Source organism: Eschscholzia californica, unplaced genomic scaffold, assembly GCF_041429995.1.
Source record: "Eschscholzia californica isolate CP2 unplaced genomic scaffold, dmEscCali1.0.p SCAF_6, whole genome shotgun sequence".
Taxonomy (NCBI): domain Eukaryota; kingdom Viridiplantae; phylum Streptophyta; class Magnoliopsida; order Ranunculales; family Papaveraceae; genus Eschscholzia; species Eschscholzia californica.
The window spans coordinates 38,579,962-38,607,834 of NW_028238483.1; the positions used below are offsets into that span (position 1 = coordinate 38,579,962).

Below are 27,873 nucleotides of genomic sequence, written 5' to 3' on the forward strand. Positions count from 1 at the left end.
AGTCCTTAACTCAATAGGACTGTTGTACCTTTATTGTTGTAATCTCGTATTATTCGAGTTCAATAAGTTATATGTGACACGTTAAAGTGATTTTGAAGAATTGTTCATTTTGATCGAGTAAGCCTACTTTTTTTTGTTTTTGTTGATTAAGCTTACTTTGTTAGTGGAATCCCTACTAAGCTACTACTTTTTAAGGAATCCAAATACCTCCAAACTTTTAGATCCTACATTTTCCAAACACATCCATCACTTTTTCTACCCTTTTCCTTTTCTTCTTGCTTTAACTGAAAAATTCAATATACAAAAAGAGTAGAAAAAGAGAAACTTAGGAGAAAGGGAGCAAGGTTCACCCAAGAAAAAATTTGAAAAAGAAAATCTGAATTTGAAATTCATCTCAAAAAATTTTAATCTTGATAGACAAAAATTGGTGATTCTCATAAACTTCGGCTGAGAATTTATAACATCTCTTCTTTAGTTAACTCGCAAATCTCAAATAAAAATCTTCTAATGATAGATAGACGTCATACTCTTTGTTCAATTTTTCTCTTTTCTTTGTTAGGTGTATGAAGAATTTCAATCAGTGAAGGTCAAGCAACAAAGAAATTGTAATGGCATGTGAAGAGCAATTTGAAGATTTGTTTTTTCTTCTTCACCAAAAATATGGAGAAGGATATATAATGTCCAAGAGACAAGAAAATATGGGACATATTTATTATGCCTAAGATCTTAAAGGGGCAATTTAGATATTTTGTAGTTGTCGTGCACTGAGTTGCATCATAACCATCTATGTTAAAATACTATTTAAAAATTATAATTACATTTTTACCCATCCCTCCATTTCTCCTGCCAGTTCATTTTGATGTGTTATTAGAGAAAGAATAAAGCCTGAATTTTGCAGAGACCTTGTTTTGTTCTTCATTCATTTGTATCTCTCTCTCTCTCTCTCTCATCTTTACTTCAAATCCTAAAAACAAACATAAAGAAAGAGAAGGAGGAGAAGAAGAAGAAGCTTCTTCTGTTGCAACAATGGTGAAATCTAGCTCTTAATATTTTAATAAGGTGAATCAATGGGTCTAGGAAGCAGACATCAAAAGGGTGGTGGTGGTGGTAGTGGTGGTGGAGGAGTTTCAACTAGATGGGTTTCATTGTTTTGCATTTCCAGCTTCTTGTTGGGAGTTCTGGTTGTTAACAGGTCTCTCTCTCAAAATTTTCTCCTGAAATTTGTTGATTTTACTTTTTGTTGTCTATGAACAAACAAGTCTGGAAGTGTTCTTTAATGTGGATTCTACTTTTCATGTTCAAGGTTTTAGGATCTGGAATGAATTCTTCTGCATTTTGAGCTTTTCTTTGTGCTATGCTATTTCATATGTCCTTTCTCTTTCTCTCTCTCATCAATTATTGTTTCTTTTAAGAGACATTTGCTAACTTTAGGATTTTGGGCTTCAACAAAGAACTCTATTCTAAAACCTTGAGATTTTCCTAAAAATAATGGTTTTTGACTGTGGGTATACAACAAAATTTCATTTGGTCTCAAAATGTGATTTTAAATTCTGGGTTTTGATTTCTAGGTTACATTTATGATCTGGGTTTCCTCAATTTTGTTCAGTGTATTAGTCTAGTGCATTGGAAGATTACTTACTCATCTTGCTTTGATTTCTGCTATTTTAGAAGAAAGGGGGTTTCTTAACTTTTCTTGATATTCATAGCTTTAGTAGGATTGAACTAAAACATGAAACTTGAATTCAATTCCTGCTAGATTAAGAGAGATGCCTTGCTTCCAAAGTTCGAAACAAATTCCAGACCAGACCACATTGGGTTTCTATGAATTGTGTGCTAATTAATTTTATTATTAAGACCTTATTTTTTTGTTGTTAATGTTCGACTTATGGTATGATTTATCTTCTATCATGGGAGAAATTAGATATTTTTTTCGATATGCTGCCTCGGATCCTACTAAGGACGTATTTAAGTTCCTTAAGCCTTTAGGTTTATTTCTCACTTCTTATGAGGTAGGGGGGGATTAGTTAGTGAACTTTCTGCAAGTCTAAATGAACTAAAGAGGTGGGTTTTTACAATCAAGTAGAGACTAGATATAGATAGGGTACCCTGACTAATTCAAGATTATATTACATAGGAATAATATCTATATGACCTTCTGTGAGGTTATCTCAGCTCGTATTTCCCTATCATTCTTGTCTGTGAGATTATGGTGTTAGTTGATAATTCTACATTACATTTGTCCTTGAATAGAAGTTTTCAACCAAGTGACCTTTTACCTACTATAAGAACAAATTATACTAATCAATCGTTGCTATTACTATTATTTACCTATGCATTGTTTATAATATTCAGTTTATCAAATACAGAATCATCTTGTGAGTTTCGGTTTCGTGTTTTCCATGTTACTTGTAAGTTTAGGTATTATACCTATTGTTGAGTGGTTGCTTATAGAAACTGTACCCCTTTATAGCTATCCTCTCAAAATATTGGACCCCCCCTCCCCCGTATATGCATATTTTCGATGAGAATTACTTGCAATTATAAACAATGATTTACTAAGAAATGCACTTTTTGGTGTTTGTATTTTCTTATGGAGAAACTTACCTACTACTTAAATTTTATTTTCTGTATCATCAACTTGGTTTGTTTTTGTAGGTTTTGGGATGGCCCTGACTCAGTCAATTTAAACGGTGAAACAACATCTCTGGAAAGACATCACAAAAGAGAGGTTGAACAAACAATTGACTGTGATAAAAAGGCAAGTATCACGAATAAACAATTACTACTCTTGAGTCTGCCTTTATGTTAATTTGGGGAAAATATTTTTGTTTTATTTCAGGATGGTTCCATCCAAGATGGAGATATTCTTAATCAAGTTTCACAAACACATGATGTCATCATGTAACTTTCTACACTTTATTCTTCTGTTCATCGCCTGATTTTCGTGCAATTTTTCAGTAAACTTAAAAGCCATTTCTTAGTCGTAAAGGGTCAAAGGTGTAATTAGATCATATATATTGCTTTCAGGACATTGGACAAAACAATCTCCACCCTAGAGATGCAACTAGCCACAGTTAGAGCTGCAAAATCAGGTAACCAAGAGGGATCTCCAATAATTATAAAGCCAGGAACCGAACAGCCAAATAAGAGAGAAAAGGTATTTTTCGTAATGGGGATAATGACTGCATTCAGCAGTAGAAAGCGTAGAGATTCAATCCGAGATACTTGGATGCCCAAAGGTTCATTTCATAATCAAACAAATCTATAATTTATTTTTATCAATGGGTAGCATGAGCATTTGCATTTTACGTCATATTTAGGAATTTTACTATATATACATTAAATGATTTATTGGTGACTTTTTATTTCTAGGAGAAGAGTTAAGAAAGTTGCAAAAAGAAAAGGGAGTCGTAATGCGATTTGTTATTGGACACAGGTAGCATAGTTATGATCCAAAAACGTTTTGCTGATTCTATCATCAATTTGTTACAATATGTCTGATTAAAATTTTGACATTAGTGCAACCCCAGGCGGTGTCTTAGATCGTGCTATTGATGCAGAAGAGAAACAGCATAGTGATTTCTTAAGACTGGTACGTTTCATCTTCCAATTGATACTTACTATGAAATTGGAAGTTCTGCTCAGATATTTCTGTGAGGAGTAAGAACCATTTATTTTTCAGAACCATGTCGAAGGGTACCATGAGTTATCTTCCAAAACTCAGATATACTTCTCAACAGCTGTGGCAATGTGGGATGCTGATTTTTATATCAAAGTTGACGATGATGTTCACATCAATCCTGGTTAGTACTGAGGAACCCGTCTTTTTTTATTTCGAATATGCTCGAATAAGTGCATGTAAATCTATCTGTGAGAGAGCTAATTATCGTCAAAATATAACAGGTATGCTAGGTTCAACTCTGGCCCGTCATAGGTCAAAGCCTCGTGTGTACATGGGTTGTATGAAATCTGGGCCTGTCCTTGCACAAAAGTAAGTCCAATAACTCTTCCCAAGTAAAATGTGTGGGTCAGGACTCAGGAATCATCACACATTCACACCCCTGGTTCTGGTTCTGGTTCCGTCCGAACACCAGCCTTTGGTTATCTCCATGTCGGTCCTATTGAAGTTATATATGTGTAATAACGAGGAGTTCAGTTGAAGGATCTCCATAATGTGTGTGTGTGTGTGTGTGTGTGTGTGCGTGTGCGTGTGCGTGTGCGTGTGCGTGTGCGTGTGCGTGGTGCGTGTGCGTGTGCGTGTGCGTGTGCGTGTGCGTGTGCGTGGGCGTGGGCGTGGGCGTGGGCGTGGGCGTGGGCGTGGGCGTGGGCGTGGGCGTGGGCGTGGGCGTGGGTCTGGGTCTGGGTCTGGGTCTTTTGTGTGTCCGTCTGACGTCTGTGTCTGCGTCCGTTTCTGTTTCACTCGATTCATTGGCTTTCTTTGAACAATGTCAGAGGGGTTAAGTACCATGAGCCAGAGTACTGGAAATTTGGTGAGGAAGGAAATAAATATTTCAGGCACGCGACAGGCCAGTTATATATAATCTCCAAAGATTTAGCTACATACATTTCAGTAAATCGGTAAGCTTTTTACACAATTTTTATTGTTGTTGCACTTTCTATGACTTGGCTTAAAATCGCGAAACTGTGTGAAATAAAGGAATGATGTTATTCTCTTGTAGGCATATTCTTCACAAATACGCAAATGAAGATGTCTCACTTGGTTCATGGTTCCTTGGTCTAGATGTTGAACACATTGATGATCGAACGTTATGCTGCGGGACTCCCCCAGGTAAGATGCGAGTGGAATATTACTGAACTCATCAAAAGAAAATATGTCATTCTGTTACCAGCGAAATCTTTTTCAAATTTAATGTTTTCGATCTACCTAAAATCCACTCAATCAGGTAAAATCATCTGTTTAGATGTTCGGTCCCAGCCAACAACATGCTAAACCCATTCATAAACCGTTTAGTTTCGGGTAACATACTGAAATGAGATAAAGTCGTCTTTTTCAAATATGTTTTCGATCCACCCATCTTATAAACCGTTGCAGCCATCTTGTGTTAATGAAGCTCTTTGTCTCTCAGTTCAAACTAGTAGACATAGTTGTCCCACTCTGTCTAATACTTTCCAGCAGTACTGGTGTTTTTAGTAATACCTTTCCTCTTCGAGCTAGTAATGGCAATTGAACCCAATACAATACCTCTTTGGATCTTCTGCTATGATACTATCTTACACAACAATGCCCAAAACGTTTTCTAACTTACAGAGTTGTTTAGTTCATATGGGTTAGCCTTGAGCCCACTACCCCTACTTGTGTGTACTTTTGAACTTGTTTGTGTGCAGATTGTGAGTGGAAGACGCAAGCAGGGAACCCGTGTGCCGCATCATTCGACTGGAGTTGTAGCGGCATTTGCAAATCAGTAGAAAGGATGGAAGAAGTACACCAACGATGCGGAGAAGGCGAAGGAGCTATTTGGCATACGAGTTTCTGAAACACTCTCTCCCTCTCTTGCCCATATTCACTTACAGATTGTTGTAATATATTTTGTGTATGTCTGTTCAAAATGTTAGCCGAATGATTCCCACACCTGCCCGATTTTTGGATTTTCAATATCACGGAATGGGACTGGGTATATGTAAGTCAGTTTACTTCAAGACAGTAAAGAAAAGGATTAGAAGCTTCAATTGTTCCAAATACTGAATCAGAAAAACTTGAAATGCTTACTTTAATTTTCTTTCAGCACTGCTTTAGATTTCAGAAATAGTTTTTTAAGATCAGATTGAGAAGCTTAAGCTTTTTTTCAAAGAAAACATACTAGCATCAGAGGCTGAACTGCAGGTTTCGTGTGTCTTGTAGCAATTAAAATTAGGTTTTTTTTTTACAATATTTGCAAGACCTAGAAAGTGAAGGAATTCTTTACACTTTGGAACATAAAATTGCAAATTATAATCAAATAGCAGGGAAGCACTAGAAAAGGATAAACTAAAGAGCAACCATAGTTTCCAATTTCATGGTCCAGAGTTAGGTTCTTAAATTCTGAAAATTACAGATACTAATAACCGATTCAAGTTCATACATGTCCGTATATTTCTGCAACTAAATTTAGATCTCTCAGGTTAAGAGTTGCACAAATTTCAGTTTGTTTTTCGGTCACTTATAAAAAACTGTAATTTGGACATACATTCAACTATCAAGGATGGCTATAAAATAATTCATTGCATTTGGCCAATGCGCGTTGAATCAAATCATATGAATTCAAGAACCCAGAGCTGATCTTGTAAAAGAAAAAAATATTCTAATTCTCTTTCCCATCTTCAAAACAAAGTAGATCCCAAGAGAGAGAAGTCGCTTATGAGAACACTTGCCATTCTTACAGCTACCGGGAAAGCTTCAACTGATAGTTGCTGTCTCAAGTTGCATCTTTGATGACTTAAAAAGAAGAAAACATATTTCGGTGTAAGATGCTCATAAAAGATATGCCTTAACTAGAAGTCCCCGGGTGGATGCTGTTTTTCCTACTTGAAGCAACATCATCTTTAGATGAACCTTTCTTAGCTAGTTTTTGGGATGTTCTAGGAAATTGATTCCTGCAAGCATTCATGGAACATCAAGATTCTCTAGTTTCGTGTCCAGTAGAAGAGGGAAACATAGATATTTGGTTTGTGAGTTAATAACAAACTTACCTCTTTTGAGGAACTTGACTAAGATTACGTAGAGTTTCTCTGCAAGCAACCATTGATTCATTTGGAGAACATTCCTGCAAGAGGTATGTCAAGAATTTTAATGCACGAAGAAGGGTATATAAGGACCTATAGTTTAAGAATCTGTAAAAATCAAAATAAATGAACATATACAATCTTTATTTACTTGATGGTTTTTAAAAGGCATATAGACTTCAGCGAGAAAGAAAAGAACATGAAGATGAAAAGGAAATCATGAGCATTACAGGGTAAGATATAGATATAATGATCTACATGAACACTAACCAAATTATTCAGTAATTGGGAATCTAAAAAGTATTCAACAATACTAAATCACAAGTATAATAATAACATTAAACTTGGTCGTGTACAGGAAAATAAGCTCTCTGCAAATTTCATGAGAGCAAATGCTCCAACAATTTCTTCAGAAAAAAGCAAATGCTCCAAAAGTACATCCTTATGGAGTTTTAGTACTGCTACGAATTATATGATAGTATAAAATTAAAATGTGAGACCAGAACAATCTAACTGGACTGTTTCCACAAAACTGAGAGCAACAATCTGCTAGACTAAATAATAAACGACAACGACACAATATATGCTTTACTCATTCTACGCCACAATAATGCAGCGGCCACATTGAAGCTACAAAATCACTTAAATTGATCACACCATTAAGTCTAAATAACAGATTACAAAACCTAATACGAGCTAAGCCTGCTAAATCTACAAGACTACCAACTAAAACTACCTTAATTGATTACATGGGGTCGAACCCAAACACCTCCCTTATAGGAGGGAAACCACACAATGACACAACTACAACTAATCTAACTTCATTACTAACTAAGTGCCATTAATAGCAGTTTCAATCCAAGACGTTGGATCTCAACCGCCTCATCAACACCACCTCTCAACAGTCGGTTAAGTAAGCCCATAAAAGGTAAAAGCCACGCCCTAATCCGGGCAAGCAACGAGTAAGTCGTAAACTCCTAAACTCGGGAACTTCACTGTTCATTAATTTAACTGCAAGAACGCCTTTACTGACTTACATCAGGGAGGTTTCTGAGTTATATGCAGGTTTCGTCCCCCAGTTCGTGAGGAGCAATTCCAGATTCAACGAAGTAGTCTCTCATCCTGAGTGATAGAGACATGAGTTATCTTCGAACTCCATATAACTCCCCACTCAAAAGATTAGTGCATCACATCAATACATCAAAAGCACAACTTCTCAAAATGATGTTGTATTCTAAGTATAACAGTGTACGAGATTGCCACTACATGTGATGAACTGCAGACAAAATTGCCACTAAGGGGCGATGTTAACCGCCATTAGAGGGTTATGATAAACACCTAGTATGAGCTAAGCCTGCTAAATCTACAAAACTAAAACACTACCAACTAAAACTACCTAATTGATTACATAGGGACGAATCCAAACACCTCCCTTAAATGAGGGAAACCACACAATGACACAAGTACAACTAATCTAATTTTTACTAAGGGTCAGTAATGCTTCAATTTCTAAGCCCATGCTTATTAGTGTTATAGCTAATTGATCATCCATAACATTCATCACAAAATAAAAATTCTCAAGCACATGAGTACAGATTATTCCTAAAGAACACGATAGCTTTTAAATTTCTACAAAATTGAGAACCCATAATTACGAATGAACACGAAAAATAGATATAACCATACTTAATATCCTTACTTCATTTGGCAGGATAAACGATTCCTCCCTATCGATAGCATCCACATTACTCGACGATGGAGATAAAGAAACCCTTTGCTTCTTCTTCTTCTTCTTCCCTACATTTTCACTCTCGGATAATTGATCACTGTTCCTCTTCTTTCTACTTCCCAAAACCTTCCTAAATTTAGACTTCTTTTCGCGAACTTTCCAAATATTCCCCTTTCGAAACACAACCTTCTCTGATTTCCAAACCGAAGAACTCGAATCAATTATCATCACATCTGCTTTTGAATATCCCACAATATCATCCTCTTCCTCAAAAACTCTGTCCACCATCAAATGATCATCTATATTCCTTTTCTCTGAAACCCTAATATCAGCACTAGAAGGTGACATTGCTGGAACAAATTCATCAATACTAGCTGAAGCTGAAGTACGTATACAAATTTTAGGATTCTTTTGTTTTCGACTACTCTTCTTTTTCCCTCTAATTTCTTCATAATTTTTACCTGAATCACCTCCCATAACAAAAAGTTCTGATAAAATACTACCCATCATATTAAATAAATCATCTTTTTTCTTCGTCTTCTTATTCTCAGAATTCATCCCCTCTTTCGAAATTTTCATATTCTCTTTCTCTAATACTTGATTTTCTTCCATCCCAGACGAATTACTCTTCAAATTCCCATCATTTTTCACCAAAATTGAATCTTTGTTATTAGGGTTAGCTTTTAAGAATTCTTCGAGATTGATGCCATTGCTGACCGGAAAACCTTTAGAAGAACGGAGCCGGTCAAGCCAGTTGGTACTTGATCTTCCGGCGTATAACATTTTTAGAGAGAGAGCTGAAGAAAGGTCTTTAGGTTAATCAACAATGGACATTTTCCCCCTTGTGTGTGAAATTGGAGGGAAAAAGTGGGGCTTGGTGGTAGACTCGACTACTTTTAGAGAGAGAAATTCGAGAGCTCCCTTTTGGTTTCGGGTTAGCGGTCTTGGTGATGGTGACCCTGACCAATTATAGTGGATCATATTATTTGGTTTTGACAACGTGGCATTTGACCTAACTTTCTGGTTGGTGGCACTAGTAACGCAATACCTACTTTGATGCGAAGTTATATAAGCACCACCAATTTCTACATACCCCACACGCCTACTTCTTTATTTTTTTTTGACACTAGAAAGCATTTGTAGTCCGTCAAAAATCAAGATTCATGAATTGAATAAGCAGTACGGCAACCTACCACCATCACAGTTATTTTTCTCTTGGATATTTCCTTACTCTCATCATCTCTCACCACGACCTCAAATTATTTTGAAACGAGGGTTGTACATTGGTCCGGTAACTGACTTCTGGGCCCTATCCGCAAAACTTATTTTTAACAGAATTTTGTCAAATGACACAGTTACCTTATGTTGTTAAAATGACATTTTCACCTTTTTATAGTTCCAAAACGACTGTTTTATTCTTATATTGTGAAACAACATTCTTACCATTATTTTGTTAGAATGATAATCTTACCGTTCGGTAATAAAAAAATGAAATTTGTACCTTTAGGCTGCCAAAATGATATTTACGCTTCTATCTTACGAAATTGTATTTTCACTCTTATACAGTCAAAATGATATTTTGAAAAAAATAGGAAAGAGAAAAAGTCATTGTGTCAAGTGTGAAAAAAAAGTGGATCTCTAAATAGTCTCTCTAAAGAATCAAATGTACATATTAAATAAAGGATCTGTTTTAACCTGAAATGGATATATCCGGAAATCTCTGACTCATATTTATAAGATGATAAAATATGGCTTGTCATCAAAAAAAAAAATGATAAAATATGGCAAAACCTATACCAAGTGGTTCGCGTAGGAATGAGCATATTGGTTCACGTAAGAATGGGCGTAAAATATCAAAAGATGTTATTCATGTTCAAGCAAGTTTCAACAATACCATTGCCACGGTTAGTACGGGATCGGGTAGTTTCTTCGTCCTCCGTCGGGACGTGTGGATTCAGGGGCGCAAGAAAAGGGACACCGTTTGCTGCTCAAAACGCGACAGGAAATGCTATTCGTACAGTAGTAGATCAGGGTATGCAACGAGCAGAAGTCACGACAAAGGTCCTGGTCTCGGAAGAGATGCAACATTACGAGCCATTAGTAGAAGTGTCATACTCTTAAGTTTTATACGGGGCGTAACCCCTACACATAATGAATGTAGACCCCCTAAAAAATACGTGTGTAGAATTAAGAATTGAACAGATTTCGAGAGAATTAAATGATTCAATGATCTGATCAAATAAATGATACACTTTTGGAAAACCTTCTCTATTGCAACACTCTAGAGAAACTCTAAAAAATATTTTAGTATAAAAAATATTTTAAAGTGTCCTCTTGAAGATCTATAAAATAAGAGAAATGATAGAGAACAAGAAAATCCAGACATACTCTAGACATACAACTTATGTGGCCGGCTGTGATTCGCTGTCCAGTGAATTGGAATCATCAAAAACATGAATCAAAGCAAGCCACATAGGATGTATGTCTAGAGTATGTCTAGATTTTCTTGTTCCCTATCATTTTTCATAAAATAAATCTTGACACATCATTTTAGAGATTCATGTTGAGTTTTGTGTTGGAGATTGATTTTAAAGAAAATTCTAAAACAAATCTATGTAACACTCTAACGTTTAGAGTTTGAGTGTTACATTACAGATGCCTCCAAGGGTTGTGACGGCAATACCACTAAACGGACAATTTTGGAGATGCTACTTCCCAAAACTGTATCTTAAATTGTGTCCCTATTGAAAAGAAAATTAACTACATATTACAATTTGTTAGGAGTATTTCTTTTGAGTGGGGTATCCTCTCGAAAAGACACTTAACTTGGGAATCATTTTAGGTAAAACTCAACTTTAAAGTCCATTTGCACCATTTCCGTATTGACAAAGAGAAATGGTTTGTCTGGAAACAAGAAATGGAAAACGAAGCATTAGAATAGTGTTATTTCTTCACGCGCATGCTAATCAAATCCACATGTTACATGTTTTCTTGTTTAGATTAATTCAATTTAAAAAAGAATGGCCTAATGGGTTTTGCCATAAATTTAGCTACCCTCACTGGATCAATGAGTCGAGTTGGTCATACTTGTAAACTTCCTTACACTTTTTAGGTAAGTTGCCTACTTTCTTTATAAAAACGGCCATATTTATCATAATTTCTTTTTATTTCCCTTGGGGAGTGGCTAAAGGCATCCGACTAACTTACTAGTTCCACCGGGAGTTTACTTGGGGCACCCAACCCTAATTTTTTCTTTCTTCTTATCTTTGTTATTCATCTCTTTTTTCTTCTCCGTATCATCACGTTATCATGGAACACAATCCTGTTTTCAAACCCATCATCATCGATCTACAGTGAAGAGTTAGAGAGATAAAGAACCTTACTTTAAAGAGAAGAAATGAGTAAAATCATCGTGGGAATAACTTTGATTCCAACCCAACCTTGATATGCGATGAGGAGTTAGATAGAGGGAGAACCTTATTCCAAAACCACCATCAAAAACACTTTTGGGAACCCTACTCTCGGATTGGTCTCGAATTCAAAATCTCAAATCAGTCTGAAACCCAAAGCAAGGGATCGACCCAAAGCAAGGGCTCGGAGACCAGTCTGAAACCTCTCAAACTGATCTGAATCTGAAGTCTTGATTTGAGTTTCAGACTGGTCGATCTGTGTCGAGTGCCAATAGATATTTGGGGTAAAAAAGATTGACCTTAGTCAATCTCTTTCTCCGGGTGCTTTTAGCCGCTCCCTTTTTCTTACGAAGATATGAATACCTTTTATCCTAGGTAAGAGCATCTCCAATGCAAAACTCAAGTCGTCTTATGTGTCGAAAGCTCAATTGAGTTTTTCTTTCCAAGATGTCAATATTGAGATGCTCAATTCAAAAGACATTTCCAATGCAACACTCCACCATCTCCGAAGACTCCACCATCTCTCGGCGACAATTTTTTTTTTTATTCTCCTCTCCATCTCCGGCGAAGGAGAGGGGCCCCTTCGCCGGAGGTCTGGTTTCCAGACGAAACCAGATCTGGTTTCCAGACGAAACCAGATCTGGTTTGTTCTTCAAACAAGATGAGCTCCGGCGAAGGGGCTCCTCCCCTTCGCCGGAGACATTCAGAAGAAAGAGTGAACAAGAGAAGAGAGAGAAGAAAGAGAGAAGAGAGGGAGAAGAGAAAGAAAGAGAAGAGAGAGAAGATGATGAAGTCGTCGGTAACATCTTTCCGACGACTTTTTCCGACGATATTACAAGGGTGATTGGTTTAACTTTTTTTGTTTTCCACCGTCTTCCCCAAAAACTTTAATGTTTTCCCCAGAACAGTGGCCTTAAGAAATAACCTAACAACACTATTAGGCTAAGTTTTATGAGATATGATTGTCATTAAACTCATTTAGATAGTTGATTTATGGTTATTTTTAAATGAAATAGGGTTTTTAAATTGGATTATCTAAGTCAGCCAAACGTGTGATAAGGTAGATCGCGGCGACCAGACAAAACACCACTTGACATAAAATCAGTAGTTGCAGCCAATCCAGCGAAGCAACCAAACAGATCTCTCTCTTTAACTTCCTTTCAATTCATCAATCTTATCTACACAAAACAGAAAATTATGGTAGTCATTGCTTGTGGGTAGGTGGAGGTTCCCCCATCAAAGATTTTAATCTAGGGTTTTGTTGTTTGTTAGAGGTGAAGAAGTGAAGTTTTCAAAACTAGGGTCCTACGTAATTCCGACTAATTCGTTTTTCTACCGCTTATCTCTCAAATCCTTATCCACAAGTATCAAACTTTGTGAACCTAACCAGAAGATAAATTTGATTCCTTTGTCTTCTTCTTTCTTTCTTTCTCTCTCCATTCATTTTCTTTCTTTCTTTCTTTTGTACATCAATAATCACCACAACCCTATCTCTATCTCTTCCATTCATATTCATTTCCCAAATTCCTTCTTATTCTGTTACTACTAAATTTGTTATACCTAGCTAGGGTTCTTATCTTCTCTCTTCCATTTCTCTCTCTCTCTCTCTCTTTACAAACCCTCGAATCATTCCGTTCTTTATTGTTTAAATTTCTGATTGAATCGAGGGTTATTTTCTTCTCTCTTTTTTTTTTCTCCTCTTCTATTTTTTTTTTCATTTTTGTTTGATTCATCTGCCACCACCAAATTTTAAATCTCTTCATTCTTTGTCATTCTAAATTCTTAGATTAATTTATAAGAACTAGGGTTTAAATATATCTTCTTCTTTTTTTTCTTCTCAAACCCTCGAATATCAACTTCATTTCTGATTGAAGTAAAGGGTTCTTCTTTTCTTAGGCTAGATTTGGCCAAAATTCAGAAATTATTCTTTGAGTTCTCTGGCTACTAATGGCTTTGGTATCAAGTTTGATTGAAATGTTGGGAGGACCCACAATTGGGAACATTTTTTCAGAGCTATTGTTGTTTTTGGGTCCATTATGGGTTGCTGTTCTTGTTGGAATTGTACTTGGATGGGCATGGAAACCTAAATGGGCAAACTTGGGGAGAGAAAAGTTAGATTATACATGGGCGAAAGCTTCATCCTTTTCGCCTGATTCTATTTCTCCATCAAATTGGAGTTTTGGTTCAGTACCAGGCTTGAATTCCATGAAGGTACAAATGCCAAGTTGCATATCTTGGATCTCTGATAATGGAGCTAAGAAGGAAAACATTTCGGTGCCACCGACAGCAACTTCTCTTAGCAGGTATTGAAATTCTATCCTGTCTTTAGTTTGATTATTGATCAATTTGGAAAGAAGTGGAATACCCATGTGGATTTTATCCTGATTTAGCTTTTGTTATTGTTGAAATTGAATAAATAGAATGTTCATAAGTTCTTATGCTTCCATGAGTGATCTGTAATTCTGTAATGATTTATCTGGACTCTCTGTCTTAGATAAGAAACTGGGTTGCTCTCTTTATTCATCGTAAATGTGAATATATTTGTGTTCCTCACAGCTCGTTTTGGTTTGTGCAGTTCATCACAGATCGAAGAAGAAGCACCATTGGCTGTAACTGGAGAGGATCTAGAGCATTTATCTCGACTTGTTGAGGTAACAGATGGAGGTCCTGCGTGGATACAAATGATGGATCGTTCCACCCAGAATATGAACTATCAAGCTTGGCGTAGGGATCCCGAGGTAGGCTTCGTCTCTCCACATGGTCCACTATTGGTGATTTTCGATAGGACAAGCACATGGAATTTGTTGTTTTAGTTGTTGTTGTCATGAGTCGTCATAAATTATCTAGTGTAAAAATGTTCCTCTTTTCTGTTTATCTTAACTAACTCTATAAATGGTTTATAGACTGGACCTCCACAATATCGTAGTAGGACTATCTTTGAGGATGCTACCCCTGAAACCGTAAGAGATTTCTTTTGGGACGATGATTTTCGGCAAACAGCTAAGTGGGATGATATGCTCATACATTTCAAGATATTGGAGGAATGCCCGAAGACAGGAACTATGATAGTTCAATGGGTTCGGAAGGTAGGATAATATTGCTTTCTTTGCTATTTGGAAAGATTGATTTATTGTGGTTTTCTCTTCTCATTTTGTTTAGCTTTCTATGGCACAGTTTCCGTTCTTCTGCAGTGACAGAGAATACATTATCGGGCGTAGAATTTGGGAATCAGGGAGAGCCTATTACTGTGTTACAAAGGTATGGTAACAGAAACTACTCACTTTCATGTCGATATTCCATTTTGTTGTATGTTGATTGTTTAGTTGTGACTCGTGCGAGGGCATTCTGTTTAGTGTTTAAGATTTAGGACTTAGCGTTTCTTTTAAAACCAGATTCGTGAAGTAATTTTTGTTTTGATGTTGTTGAGTTTCCATAGTCAAACTAGTATATCATGAGGTTAGGGTTTAGTGCACTGATTGGATTTAAATTGAAAATCCACAGCACTTTTTGGGGATTGAGAATGATTCTCACCTTCTATAACAGTCTTTCTTTGATCAAGTACCGATTTGTTTGTGCCCCTTTAAAACATGATTTTCCTTCATACTTTCAGGGAGTACCATGCACTTACATGCCAAGGCAGAACAAACCAAGACGAGTCGACCTGTATTATTCTAGTTGGTGCATCCGAGCAGGTAAATTCAACATTCCGCTCTATATCAGCTTCCTTAGTTTCCCAATTCTCAGTTTTCTAGCATTAAGTTCTATAAAAAAAAAAATCATTTCGGGTCAATATCCTATTGTTTGGAGGGCTCCAAAATCTGTTAATGACTGAGGTTTTATTGAATTACGTGAAACAGCTGAATCAACGAGGGGAACTGGGCAAATGACAGCATGCGAGGTGCTACTCTTTCATCACGAAGACATGGGAATTCCATGGGAAATTGCGAAACTTGGTATTCGGCAAGGAATGTGGGGAGCTGTCAAGAAGATAGAGCCCGGTCTACGTGCATACCAGAAAGCTAGATTATCCGGTGAACCGATCTCTAAGTCCGCGTATATGGCTCAAATCAACACGAAGGTAAATCCGAACTACCTGAAATCTATGGAAACCGAGGGTAAAGAAGCTTTAGAAGTTGAAATAACTAAATCATCGGAAGAGAAAGCGAATGGGAGGAATATTCCGAAGCTTTTGCTCGTCGGAGGAGCGGTTGCCCTAGCTTGTAGTCTTGATAAGGGTTTATTGACCAAAGCAGTTATTTTTGGTGTTGCAAGGAGATTTGGAAGGATGGGAAGGAGGTTATGATTCTCACTTCTTTTAGAAAGGGCCAACTCCTTCAGAGAGAGAAACAGGGCTGCACAATGAAATGCAGTTAAGAGTTGTTTACCTCCTTCAATAGGAATACGAGAGGTTGTATCTGTTTTTTTTTTTACTTCCCATTGGTGAAGACTAGCAACTTTGATCATAGGAAGAAAAATGTTACAAAATGAGATGGTAGAAAATCGTTATAATCGGTGTTATGACAGTTGTAGTTGTTCTAATATATTTTATTAGTGAATATATATTGTTTAATGGTAAAAGCGGTTATAACATTGCAAAATTATGAAAACAAAAAATCAAGTGTTTTTAAGATTAAAGAAAACAAAAAGATTGGGACAATTAGTCTTAAAATTCAATTTCGTGTAAACGCGTTTATAGAACAATAAAACCTTCATGGTAGCCAACAACCCTTTGCTTGAGTAGGTGATTTGCTGGAGTGGGCAGTGGCAGACAGTAGATTTCCGCCCTCTATGTCTCGTGTTGGTGGTGTTACAAGTTCTTCGCAAATGAAATAATTCATGGTATACAATTAGATTTTGAGTTGAAAATCCATTTCAGATCTGAGCTTTTAGAGAAAATAAACAGCTTCACTCGGATTGAATCATAAAAATACCAAACACAAGCAAACACAGCAAGGAATCAAGGATGATTAGAGAACACAGTTTTTTATATGGAACTGTTTTTATGCCTATGGGATATGGAATGTTTGATGATTCCATACAAGAACTCGATAAAGTCGGATCGAGAAGCAAACGTTTTGGCGCAAGAACAATATGGCGTAAGCTGCACAAGAGAATGAGAATAAACTGCAAAACTGAAAAGCAGAAACTCCTAATAACAGGAAGTATTGATTAACTGCAAAGACGGACGAATATACTAAAGAAGTTCTTATTTGGCCAACGAAAGCGAAAAATAGAATAGAGGAGAAACAAGCCTATCTTGAGTATCCAAAGTTCTAACTTGGATTAACCAACACTAAACAAGATCAAACTTACATTGATATATGATTGGGTTTCGATTGATCTTTAGAACCTTAGACATGAGCAGTACCTTCAGTAAATTTGGGATCTTCACATCTATATTTTCCGTCAGGTCCAATTCCGAAACCTTTTGGATCTGCAAATACATTCTCAAGAAGCTGACTTCTTTGTGGGTGAGGACTGGAATCAGCAAATTCGACTGAGTCTTCGATTAGTTCATCGATCTTTTTTTCTACTGCTTTCAACTCAGTTTCAGTAACCAGATTGTTTTCAATCATGTATTGCTTCAATGACTTTATGGGGTCTCTTGCACCATAATGAGCCTTTTCATCTGCAAAAAGGAAACACACAAAGTACTTATAAAAGGAAAACTGATAGAGCAAACAACAGGTCGCAAAATCTTGAGAAACTAACAAGCTTATGTTAAGATACTAAAGACAACAAGGATCTTCCACAGTAGCTCAAAGGCAATAAACCTGATAAGATCTATTAACATCAATGACAGGCTGGGTAAGCCTAAAGCGGAAAAACAGATTTTGATTCCTAAAGAAGGCAATAGAGAACTAAGCAGTTGGAGGCAGGACGCGCTTGGGGTCCGATAAGAGTTGACCTCTGATCCTCACAGGTTAGGGCCGAGCATCCCTAACTCGTATATATATATATATATATGTATGATTCAGAGGCCACAAACCCTACTCTAACTATTCAAATTAAACTTCAAGATTACAACAACTAACTTGTGGGTATGTCATCAAATTTGTCCTGACTACCCAGATCCCAATTCGTCCCCCGAGTTACTTGGATGAATCAGCCGATCCCAGATAATTAGATAGAGAAAAACCCTACCCGATCATAACTCGTAAACCCAAAACTGATTTGATGAAAAATACTGCAAATTAGAAGCACAATAATAAACAAAAAAAATGGGAGATTGAAATTTATACCTGGGTTTCGGAGCTCATCAGGATCAGCCAACGAATGTCCCCTAAATCGGTATGTTTCACATTCCACCAAAGTAGGTCCTTCTCCTCTCCTTGCCCTTCCAATTGCTTCCTTAGCAACTTCCCTAACCTTCAAAACATCCATACCATCAACATGAACCCCGGGCATACCAAAAGCAGGACCTTTCTTCCATATCTCTGGATCAGAAGTAGATCTCAAATGAGACATACCAATTGCCCACAAATTATTCTCCACAACAAAGATAATGGGTAATTTCCATAATGCAGCCATATTCAAACACTCAAAGAATTGTCCATTATTACAAGTTCCATCACCAAAGAAAGCACAAGTAACATGATCACAATCTTCTTCTTTCAAAACCTCTCTTCTGTACTTTGATGAGAATGCAGCTCCAGTAGCAACCGGAATTCCTTCACCGATAAATGCGAAACCGCCAAGCAAATTATGCTCTTTTGAGAACATATGCATTGATCCACCTTGTCCTCGGCAACAACCCGTTGCTTTTCCGAAAAGTTCACTCATAACTTGACGGGCGGGCACGCCTTTACTTAGAGCATGAACATGATCTCGGTAAGTGCTACAAACAGAATCCTCTTGTTTCAGAAGCTTAATAAATCCTGTCGAAACAGCTTCTTGTCCATTATAAAGATGAACAAACCCAAACATTTTACCTCTGTAATACATTTGAGCACACATATCTTCAAATGTTCTACCCAAAATCATATCTTCATATAATTCCAAACCTTCTTCCTTAGTAATCAACTTTGCAAACAAGAATTAAGAGTATTATAAGTAATTAAGAGATCAAAATTATAGTAATAGATAAGTTATTAATAACATAATTCAATAGAACAGCTGAATTTGAATTTGTTTTACAGAAAACAGCACTAAGATTGAATTATTATAGCAACAAATTGGGTATAAGAAAATTAAATGGATTGACGAAAAAAAGACTATTTTTTAAAACAAACCTAAAACTAACAAAAACCCACAACTGTGAATTAAACTAGAGAAGTATCCTAAGAGACATATGCAAAATTTAACAATTTGAACTCAAGACAACAAAATATTGGAATACGGATGGAAATGAAAAATGAATTGAATTCATGAGAAATACTCAAAATTTAAGAATGGGTATTCAAGATCTGAAGTAATAGGGTTAAATAATGTTTAAACTCACCAGATTGGATAAGGACGAATCAGATTTGGTTTTCTTTTCCTTGATAACATCTGAAACAGCAACAACTGAAGATCTACTGCGGTTATTAGCGGGAGGAGAAGATTTCAGGGAAGAAATGGAGCGGAATTTCTGGGTAGAACCAAGGAAGGGATTAGGGGTGGATTTGAGTGAATCAAAAAGGGTTTTTTCTTGAGATCTAGTGGTGGTAGTGGAAGAAGAGAAGGGAATAGGTTGAATGGTTTTGAATGTTGAGAAAGCTGAAGAAGACATGTTTTTGTCTCTCTTTTGGGGTATGAATCTTTCTTTTAGTTCTTCTTCTGCTATTGTTTTCTAGAGAGAGAGAGAGAGAAATGGGGCAGAGAGGAAGAGGCAAATATATATATATATATATATATATATAGAGAGAGAGAGAGAGAGAGAGAGAGAGAGAGAGAGAGAGAGAGAGAGAGAGGGCGGAGAAAGCTAGAGAAAGGGAGTGAAGTTAAATTAGATACAAACGAAACTATGAATGGATGGACGGCCAAATGGGCCACCCACATCCACCCAACTGTATGTATCTACTCTCAAATTTATTGAACCGTTTCCCTTAATCACTTTGATTTTTTATGCCACACGTAGGCTGTGATAAATTCATCTTTTGCCACTAGGAAATTTTGGTTACATGCCCATTTGACAAGTTATTTTGGTTTGTTAGAGCCGTTTCTTTGGAACAAGAAAGCTCAACTCCAATGTGATCCTCTCCCTAGGAGGGCCTAAAAAATCTTATTTTGGACATTAGGTACATGTGCTCTGAGGTCAATCAAGTGTTACATTTGTGTGTATATCTCCCTTGAGTGTATTATAGAAGTGTACAATTATCTGGACTGATTACATGTATAATGAGAAGACCTGTCGACGATATGTGAATTTCCTAATCCGCCACACACACGATAGATGTTTTGAAATGAATTATTTTAAACAAAAAAATACAAATTATTAACTCATCGTCTTCCACGTTAAGTTGTTTATTATATACAAGTTGTAAGTGAAAGTTTCAATTAAACCTACTTTTATAACTTCTTCAGCTCATTCTCAACTTTGTTCCAAGTCAGAACTAGATCAAATTGGTTAATTATGAGATTTATATTGCATGTTGATTTGTTTGCTATTAATTTGTTCACTTGTGAATCAAAGTTGTTGCGAAAGCATTGCGTGTTGAATTCTTTATTAAATAATGTGGGAAGCCCAAAATGTTATCTTCGGTCCAAGGGAAAAAGGGAGATTCAGAATGGGACTCCTCTGTCTTTTCTTATCATGATTGTGATCGACCCGGGAAACTTTGATAAGAGAAAATAAGAAAAAAAATATGAAGATGGGCGGAGAGGAAAAAATAGAGCAGGTAAAAGGAGATAAATTTCACGTTAGAATGGCATGTTATATGTGGGGACTAAAATAGTGAGCTGGTTACGTTTTGGGGCTAAACAAGAATTAACATCTTTTTTTTGTTTCTAATTCCAATAGAATATTTGAGAAAAAGTACAGTATAAAAGAGTATTGGACGAGAGATATTAGCATCCGAGAGGTGAGAGAGAAAACTGAGAGGAGTAGTCGGAAGAAGGAGAAGAGGCGGTAACGGGTTTTACGAGATCCGGTGAAAGTAATCTCGCCGGATTTCGTCCGTTTCCAACAAGTTTTCTTCTTCTCAGATAAGTTTACCCTCATCCAACGGTTCAAAATGAAAGGATCAAGCACCCTAATTGCTTCTATCATAGCTGCTTCTTCCACCATTGTTGCTACCTCTTCTGGTGATTGGGATGTTGCTGCTTATCCTTACTCTAATATGGTAGATTTCTCTCTCTAACTTTCTCTCTCTCTAACGCTCTCACTTTTTCTTCATAGATCCCTGTCTTCATTATGAAATCTAATCTGGATCTGAGTTAACCTATTCTCCTTCATTTCGGCTAGCTTGTTTCTTATTTACCAGAACCCTAATTCATCTATTCTGTTGTTTCAAAAGGTTTTAATTTTGTGTTTTTACTCTGATTTGTTAAATTAGGGATTTTCTTCTTCAATGCCAAATGATGGAGGATCTAGCAGAAAAGGTTCATCTTCAAAGAGTTTGTCACCATCATTATCATCAGAGAAGGAGAAATTTAGGCCAAGATTTGATGGTTTGAGATTCATTGAAACCCTAGTGACAGCACACAGATAAACAGAAATTTCATTACCACTTACTCTTTCATTATTTTATTTGTCTTGTTGATTTTGGGGAGGGGGATGGGAAGTTTTAGACGTTAAATGGGTAAGAGAGAGAGAAATTAGTTATTGTGGTTGAAGAAGATCCATAACTTGCTTTCATTGCTAGGGTTTCTAATTACCAATATTGAACTACTCTCTGTCGCTTTATAAACAAATCTACATTTTATTTGGTGATTGCTTCAACTAAAATTTGGCGTGCAAGTAACACATTTGTTATCAAATACTATATTGCCTATTGATTATTGTCCTCAAATGAATTTTTAATTGCAAAAATTACAGCTTAAACCTACTTGTTTCTCTTTCTTTTATGGTTGATATTTGTATTGTATTTGTTGATGATTGAAATTCATTGATTCATGTTGAACTATTTTTATTTTGATATGCTTTTACTACCTTGTTCATATTTGTTTTATTACAAAGTACAAAGGGTATGAGAAATTTGATTATACATCTCCGTCTGAAAGAAAAGTTAATTCAAATTGATTTGAAGCCTTCCTAATCCAGACTATTGAACTTTAGATGAATTAGATTTAGAGCATCTCCAATGCAAAACTCAATCTTAGAAACTCAACTAAGATCTTAAAGATGATGTGTCGAGAGTGGAATAGAGATATCTCAAGAGGATACTCTATTTTCAGAGTGTCCTCTTGAGATATCTCTAATTGGCCAACTCATCAATATTTAGAGTGTTGCATTGGAGATATACAAGAATTGAGGATCTCTTAGAACATCTCCAATGCAAAACTAAAAAAAAATCTCAATTCATCCTATGTGTCAAGTTCCATTTGAGATTCTCACTCCTAGGTGGTGTTAATAGAGATCCTCAATTTTTTTTTTTGTCTCCAATGCAAAACTCTAAACTTATCTTATTTACTTATGTGGCATAGTTATTTTTGTAAATAAATAATTAGTTATTTTAGAAAATATAGAAGGCTCGATTTCTATTGGTTGAAAATCAAATATTAATGAGTTGGACAATAAGGACACTCTAGAAATAGAGTGTCCTCTTGAGATATCTCTATTCCACCCTCGACACGTCATCTTAGAGATCCAAATAGAGTGTTGCATTGGAGAGGATTTTTAAGAAAAAACTCTAAAAATTCTAAGTGGCACTCAGGAGTTTCTAAGATTGAGTGTTGCATTGGAGATGCTCTTAAAGAATGAAAAGAACAAGCACCAAATGTGGGACGTAATGGGGGGTTGGAACCATACAAGGGAGAGATTTCCAAATCTGAAATCCCTAAAAACTGTAGACAAGGGTTGAAAGCAAGCAACTAATGTGTTTGCTCAAGCTCTATATAATCTGTACAAGGGTTGCTTGCCTTCTCCTTGTCATTCACAGGGTTATCAATTTAGCATGTGAATAAATTTATACTCGTGAGAAAAAAATCACAAAAGAGAAAACATAAATTAATCAATCTCAACTAAATCTTCAAACTAGAAGTTTCAAACAACCATAAGAACTAAAAATTTAAAAAAAAAAGTGTGATTCAACCATGTAACCACAACTTAACAAACAATAAAACTAAACACTGAAAAGGAGCTCCTAAAAATCTTCGTCGAATAAACCAAATATCTCCTCATCACTTTCTTCCTCTATCTTTTCTTCCTGCAATTTGAAAACAATACCAAATCAAAAACCGATAAATTGTGGGCAATAATAATATAGGAGTAAAAGAAAGAGCATTAGTAGTAGTACTACTATAGAATTTTACCTTCTTTTCCTCAGCTGCAGGTGCAGCAGCTGCTGCAGCAGCACCACCACCACCACTGGTTGGGGCGGAGAAGTCAACAGCGGCACCACCATGAGCACCAACATTGGTAATCAAATCATCAATGTTTCTGTTCTGTACCAACTTGGCAAAGAGGCTTGGCCAGTATGATTCACATTCTACATTAGCAGCTTTAATCAAGGTAGCAATCTTCTCAGCCTGTTTTATTCAAGAACCAGTTTAAGAACACTAAACTCCAACAAAACAAAATCAATTACAAAACTCAAGATTTTGAAAAACTAAACCCTAATGAAAACAACTTGTATTAAACAATACTTATAACAAAATTTATCCAACCCTAGATTTCATCTTCAATGTTTTACAAGTCTATTAAGCCAAATATCATAGTGTAAACACCCTTCATGTAGAAATCCTAATGAAGAAACCCTAATAAAGATTAATGTAGGAACCCGTAATAAGTAATGTTAACCCTAAATCAAAATTGAATATACTTAAGAGCAGAATTAGTAAAAAAGAAGAGTTAGAAGATTACAGTGACGGGAATTCCATCGTCATGGAGGATCATGACAGCGTAAGAACATGCAAGTTCTCCATTCGAAGACATCTTTGAAGCAGGAGGAGATTAGTTATGCTTTCTTTGCTGCTAGGGTTTTGGAGAATTATTTTTTGTTAAGTATTTCCGATGGTTTTATAAAGCCATTCTAAGGCGGTTTAGGGAATGCAGTTTCGGGAAGGCAGTACATCGTATTGGGCAAGGACTCTGACTCTCAATAAATGAGGGTATATGTTTAAACTCACTGTCCATAGCGACGAATGAGATTTGGTCTCTCTTTTCTTGATAACCAATATATGGACAACCAAATATAATATATGGGTATATGTTTAAACTCACCATCGGATTGGATAACGACGAATGAGATTTGGTCTCTCTTTTTTTTTTTGTTGAAACTGGAATCTCTTTTTTTGGTAACCAATATATGTACAACCAAATATAATATATGGGTATGTGTTTAAACTCACTATCGGATTGGATAACGACGAATGAGATTTGGTCTCTCTTTTTTTTGTTGAAACTGGTCTCTCTTTTTTTGGTAACCAATATATGTACAACCAAATATAATATACGGGTATGTGTTTAAACTCACCATCGGATTGGGTAGCAACGAATGAGATTTGGTCTCTTTTTTTGATAACCAATATATGGACAACCAAATATAATATATAGACAAAATTTTTATATAAACAAATTAAGAAATTAGAAATCTTAAGTGGACAACAAATTTGTTGGGGACACTAATATAATATATTTTGAATAATGCCCCTTAAAAATTAGAGCTTTTAATTTAAGTAATTTTAATTGAAACCCTAGGTATCACCCGGCCAAACCCTAGGTATCACCTTGTTAGGGCAAGTCCAATGTGGGGCTCGGGCTCCCAATTTTGGGAGCCTTTGAATTTTGGGAGTCCCGCGGCTTTTCTCAATTCGAATGTCGGGCTCCCAACCCGGGCTCCCAAATCAAAATAATATACATGTGCGAAGTACGTGTGCGAAATTTTGATTTTAAATTTCGAATATGAATTAAAATGTGATATTATTCAAGAGAAATCATTTCAAAAAGATAAACACAAAAAAGAAAAGAAAAAATAAAAAATTAGAGAAAAATAGTTTTAAAAAAAAGTATTTAAAATAAGAAGATTAAAAAAAAAATCAGTTTAAAAAAAATTAAAATAAAGTGGGGTGGATCTCTTTTTTAGGGGATCCACCCCAAATATGACCGTTGGAGCTCCCAACGGCCATATTTTAAAATCATTTTCCTAATAATTTTATAACATACACGAAATATTTTTACTATGTTCGTCCTTTCTGTAAGTTTCTACAAAATGAAATCAATTTCTGAGACAACTATTTCGTAAGAATTGCCTTTTTTCAATTCCAAAAATCACTACCACGAAATTAAAGAAAAACTTAATCTTATAAAAACTAAAATATAAAAATAAAACATTTTATATTCAACTTAGTATATAATAGTCAACGACCCTTGGTTGGAGTGGTAAAAGGTATAATCCTCCACCTTTGAGGTCAAAGTTTCGAGTCACGCTGAACAATTCAAAAGAAAAAACTTAGCATATAATAAAACTAAGAGCATAGTTTTATTATATAAGTCGTACGAGTCAAGTTCGAATTGAAATTCTCATTCCCCCTTGGTGACGAAAATAGATATCCTCAATTTTATTGTGTCTCCAATGAAAAACTATGAATCTGTTTTATTTACTTATGTGGTATAGTTATTTTTTTAAGAAATACTTAATTTTTTAATAATACATTAAGATTTGATTTCTATTGGTTTAAATTCAAATAGAGAGAATTACTGAAACCCCCCACTTTTATTAGTCATTACTGAAACCCCCCACTTTCGTTAGATTTAACTTTGATATTTTCAATATTAATTTCTTGCCCTCTTACGTTTTACCCCACCTTTTCGTAATGCGTTTACTGAAACCCCCACCTTTTATTAGTAATTACTGAAACCTCCACCTTTTGTTTTACTGGAACAAATTAATGGTCAATTTCAGACAAAAATGGAAACCTAGATGGACAAATCCCTAATTCGAAGAATCCTAGCTCGAACAAATGTATTTCTAATCGACAATCATTAGAGAGAGAGAGAGACAACTCGAAATTGCAGAAATTGTGTATTGACTTCACCCTCAATTTGAAGAACCCTAATTCGATTAAAGGGCAGTTTGATCAGTACGATAGAGAGAGAGAGAAAGAGACAGAGAGAGAGAGAGAGAGAGAGAGAGAGAGAGAGGAGAGAGAGAGAGAGAGAGAGAGAGAGAGAGAGAGAGAGAGAGAGAGAGAGAGAGAGAGAGAGAGAGAGAGAGAGAGAGAGAGAGAGAGAGATGTATTACCTGAATTCGACAATCTTTAGAGAGCGAGAGACACCTCGAAATTATCTCTCTCTCTAAAGAAAGTGGGGGGTTTCATTATTTACTAATAAAAGTGGGGAGTTTCAGTTATTACTAATAAAGGTGGGGGGGTTTCAGTTAAGTAAATACACAAGCACTAAGGGCAGTGAAGTAAATAGACAACCATTAATCCAGATTTTCCGTCAAATCTAACGAAAGTGGGGGGTTTCGGTATTTACTAATAAAAGTGGGGTGTTTCAGTAAACGCATTATCAAAAGTGCGGGGTTTCAGTAATTCTCCCATTCAAATACTAATGAGTTGAATAGTTAGAGATATTTCAAGAGGACATTCTACAAATAGAGTGCCCTCTTGATATTTTTATTTAACTAGCATCTTAGAGGGAATTCCTCCGGGAAAAAAAAAAAACTCTAAAAATCCAAGGTGCAGTCAAAGTTTGTAAGATCAAAGTGTTGCATTGGAGATGCTCTAACTAGTTTTTTTTTCTCTTGATGTAGTGGAGAGAGACAAGATAAACATATATGATTAAGGAATACCCAGTGTTAAATTTAGAAAGTATCTTATTCATTAATTGGTTCTGTTAGGGACCAGTTTATGAACCAGTCCGAAGCCAGACACAACAAGATTTATTACTGCCTCTCCAAAACCGCCTTTAAAGGTCGGGCTATTATATAAAGAAATTTGAAACACTCACAAAATCACTCTTTCCAAATCCCAGCGAAGAAGAACGCAGAGAGAATCCGTGTGTTACAATCTCGTCCTGCTTCAAATTAAGATGTCTTCGAGTGGAGAACTTGCATGTTCTTACGCCGTCATGATCCTCCATGACGATGGAATTCCCGTCACTGTAATCTTCTTTTTCTTCTTGTTTACTAATTCTGCTCTTTCAGTTTTTGATTTAGGGTTAATATTACTTATTAGGGTTTGTACATTATGACAGTATGACTAGTATTGTTTCATACAAGTTGTTTCATTATGGGTTTAGTGTTCTTAAACTGGTTCATGAATAAAACAGGCTGAGAAGATTGCTACCTTGATTAAAGCTGCTAATGTAGAATGTGAATCATACTGGCCAAGCCTATTTGCCAAGTTGGTACAGAACAGAAACATTGATGATTTCATTACCAATGTTGGTGCTCATGGTGGTGCCATTGCGGTTGACGCCTCCGCCCCAACTAGTGGGGGTGCCGCAACCGCTGCTCCACCTGCAGCTGAGGAAAAGAAGGTAAGATTCTGTTGTTGTTCTGCTCTTCTTTTTTAGTGTTACTCACAGTTTATTGGTTTTTGATTTGGTATGTTTTGAAATTGCAGGAAGAAGTAGATGAAAGTGACGACGAAATTTCTAACTTGTTTGGCGATGATTTTTTCTAAATTGTTTGGCAATGACTTTTAGGAGCTCCTTTCAGTGTTTAGTTTTTCTTTTTTGTATCTGATTACATGGTTGAATCCGTCAATGTCCATTAGTTCCTAAAGTTCTAGTATTTTAGTTCTTATGGTTGTTTGAAACTTCAACTTTGAAGAAAGTTAATTTTGTTGAAATTTCTTTTTTTTCCCTTCTGTGATTTTTCTTCAGGATGTGTTTAGTTACCCTTAGGACCAATTACTTGGGGCTTGTGCAAACACATCGGTTGCCTCTGATAACACCTCTATTAACTTCATCATGGTTGTGATTTG

At 36.0% G+C, this 27,873-nt stretch overlaps 6 protein-coding genes across 6 annotated transcripts; 3 read left to right on the plus strand and 3 right to left on the minus strand.

Moving 5' to 3' along the window:
* Positions 1-220: 220 nt before the first annotated feature.
* On the plus strand, positions 221-5,743 carry LOC147534586 (Galactosyltransferase family protein). Its single transcript, XM_086646675.1, has 11 exons — positions 221-1,192; positions 2,656-2,758; positions 2,840-2,901; positions 3,028-3,239; positions 3,373-3,436; positions 3,520-3,592; positions 3,683-3,803; positions 3,904-3,991; positions 4,453-4,578; positions 4,680-4,789; positions 5,347-5,743. The coding sequence occupies exons 1-11, from the start codon at positions 1,068-1,070 to the stop codon at positions 5,493-5,495; spliced, it is 1,233 nt and encodes a 410-aa protein (XP_086502801.1). The 5' UTR covers positions 221-1,067; the 3' UTR covers positions 5,496-5,743.
* A 239-nt stretch (positions 5,744-5,982) lies between these two features.
* LOC147534587 (fantom protein) lies at positions 5,983-9,401 on the minus strand. The gene is made up of 3 exons (XM_086646676.1): positions 8,420-9,401; positions 6,688-6,761; positions 5,983-6,591 (listed from the first exon to the last, which is right to left on the minus strand). Exons 1-3 carry the CDS (start codon positions 9,230-9,232, stop codon positions 6,486-6,488), a joined length of 993 nt encoding a protein of 330 aa, XP_086502802.1. The 5' UTR covers positions 9,233-9,401; the 3' UTR covers positions 5,983-6,485.
* A 2,951-nt stretch (positions 9,402-12,352) lies between these two features.
* LOC147534588 (uncharacterized) lies at positions 12,353-16,437 on the plus strand. Its single transcript, XM_086647321.1, has 6 exons — positions 12,353-14,162; positions 14,435-14,597; positions 14,763-14,945; positions 15,034-15,117; positions 15,470-15,551; positions 15,717-16,437. The coding sequence occupies exons 1-6, from the start codon at positions 13,807-13,809 to the stop codon at positions 16,160-16,162; spliced, it is 1,314 nt and encodes a 437-aa protein (XP_086503447.1). The 5' UTR covers positions 12,353-13,806; the 3' UTR covers positions 16,163-16,437.
* A 555-nt stretch (positions 16,438-16,992) lies between these two features.
* On the minus strand, positions 16,993-20,027 carry LOC147534589 (pyruvate dehydrogenase E1 component subunit alpha-3, chloroplastic-like). The gene is made up of 3 exons (XM_086647320.1): positions 19,301-20,027; positions 18,102-18,882; positions 16,993-17,488 (listed from the first exon to the last, which is right to left on the minus strand). Exons 1-3 carry the CDS (start codon positions 19,568-19,570, stop codon positions 17,211-17,213), a joined length of 1,329 nt encoding a protein of 442 aa, XP_086503446.1. The 5' UTR covers positions 19,571-20,027; the 3' UTR covers positions 16,993-17,210.
* Positions 20,028-22,927: 2,900 nt separating this feature from the next.
* LOC147534590 (large ribosomal subunit protein P1-like) lies at positions 22,928-24,032 on the minus strand. Its single transcript, XM_086647322.1, has 3 exons — positions 23,804-24,032; positions 23,254-23,469; positions 22,928-23,147 (listed from the first exon to the last, which is right to left on the minus strand). Exons 1-3 carry the CDS (start codon positions 23,873-23,875, stop codon positions 23,085-23,087), a joined length of 351 nt encoding a protein of 116 aa, XP_086503448.1. The 5' UTR covers positions 23,876-24,032; the 3' UTR covers positions 22,928-23,084.
* Positions 24,033-26,905: 2,873 nt separating this feature from the next.
* On the plus strand, positions 26,906-27,740 carry LOC147534591 (large ribosomal subunit protein P1-like). Its single transcript, XM_086649110.1, has 3 exons — positions 26,906-27,046; positions 27,215-27,424; positions 27,511-27,740. Exons 1-3 carry the CDS (start codon positions 26,975-26,977, stop codon positions 27,568-27,570), a joined length of 342 nt encoding a protein of 113 aa, XP_086505236.1. The 5' UTR covers positions 26,906-26,974; the 3' UTR covers positions 27,571-27,740.
* Positions 27,741-27,873: the final 133 nt, after the last annotated feature.

What these genes read in the sequence shown, in the direction of transcription:
- LOC147534586 (XM_086646675.1), top strand. Translation starts at nt 1,068, where the DNA reads ATGGGTCTAGGAAGCAGACATCAAAAGGGTGGTGGTGGTGGTAGTGGT. An exon ending in GGAGTTCTGGTTGTTAACAG is followed by an intron (nt 1,193 to 2,655) that starts GTCTCTCTCTCA and finishes TTGTTTTTGTAG; the next exon opens with GTTTTGGGATGGCCCTGACT. An exon ending in ATAGTGATTTCTTAAGACTG is followed by an intron (nt 3,593 to 3,682) that starts GTACGTTTCATC and finishes TTTATTTTTCAG; the next exon opens with AACCATGTCGAAGGGTACCA.
- LOC147534587 (XM_086646676.1), bottom strand. Translation starts at nt 9,232, where the DNA reads ATGTTATACGCCGGAAGATCAAGTACCAACTGGCTTGACCGGCTCCGT. An exon ending in CGTTTATCCTGCCAAATGAA is followed by an intron (nt 6,762 to 8,419) that starts GTAAGGATATTA and finishes TACCTCTTGCAG; the next exon opens with GAATGTTCTCCAAATGAATC. An exon ending in AGTCAAGTTCCTCAAAAGAG is followed by an intron (nt 6,592 to 6,687) that starts GTAAGTTTGTTA and finishes GAATGCTTGCAG; the next exon opens with GAATCAATTTCCTAGAACAT.
- LOC147534588 (XM_086647321.1), top strand. Translation starts at nt 13,807, where the DNA reads ATGGCTTTGGTATCAAGTTTGATTGAAATGTTGGGAGGACCCACAATT. An exon ending in ACAGCAACTTCTCTTAGCAG is followed by an intron (nt 14,163 to 14,434) that starts GTATTGAAATTC and finishes TGGTTTGTGCAG; the next exon opens with TTCATCACAGATCGAAGAAG. An exon ending in TAGTTGGTGCATCCGAGCAG is followed by an intron (nt 15,552 to 15,716) that starts GTAAATTCAACA and finishes TACGTGAAACAG; the next exon opens with CTGAATCAACGAGGGGAACT.
- LOC147534589 (XM_086647320.1), bottom strand. Translation starts at nt 19,570, where the DNA reads ATGTCTTCTTCAGCTTTCTCAACATTCAAAACCATTCAACCTATTCCC. An exon ending in ATTCGTCCTTATCCAATCTG is followed by an intron (nt 18,883 to 19,300) that starts GTGAGTTTAAAC and finishes TTGTTTGCAAAG; the next exon opens with TTGATTACTAAGGAAGAAGG. An exon ending in TGATGAGCTCCGAAACCCAG is followed by an intron (nt 17,489 to 18,101) that starts GTATAAATTTCA and finishes TCCTTTTTGCAG; the next exon opens with ATGAAAAGGCTCATTATGGT.
- LOC147534590 (XM_086647322.1), bottom strand. Translation starts at nt 23,875, where the DNA reads ATGTCTTCGAATGGAGAACTTGCATGTTCTTACGCTGTCATGATCCTC. An exon ending in ACGATGGAATTCCCGTCACT is followed by an intron (nt 23,470 to 23,803) that starts GTAATCTTCTAA and finishes TGAATAAAACAG; the next exon opens with GCTGAGAAGATTGCTACCTT. An exon ending in CTGCAGCTGAGGAAAAGAAG is followed by an intron (nt 23,148 to 23,253) that starts GTAAAATTCTAT and finishes TTCAAATTGCAG; the next exon opens with GAAGAAAAGATAGAGGAAGA.
- LOC147534591 (XM_086649110.1), top strand. Translation starts at nt 26,975, where the DNA reads ATGTCTTCGAGTGGAGAACTTGCATGTTCTTACGCCGTCATGATCCTC. An exon ending in ACGATGGAATTCCCGTCACT is followed by an intron (nt 27,047 to 27,214) that starts GTAATCTTCTTT and finishes TGAATAAAACAG; the next exon opens with GCTGAGAAGATTGCTACCTT. An exon ending in CTGCAGCTGAGGAAAAGAAG is followed by an intron (nt 27,425 to 27,510) that starts GTAAGATTCTGT and finishes TTGAAATTGCAG; the next exon opens with GAAGAAGTAGATGAAAGTGA.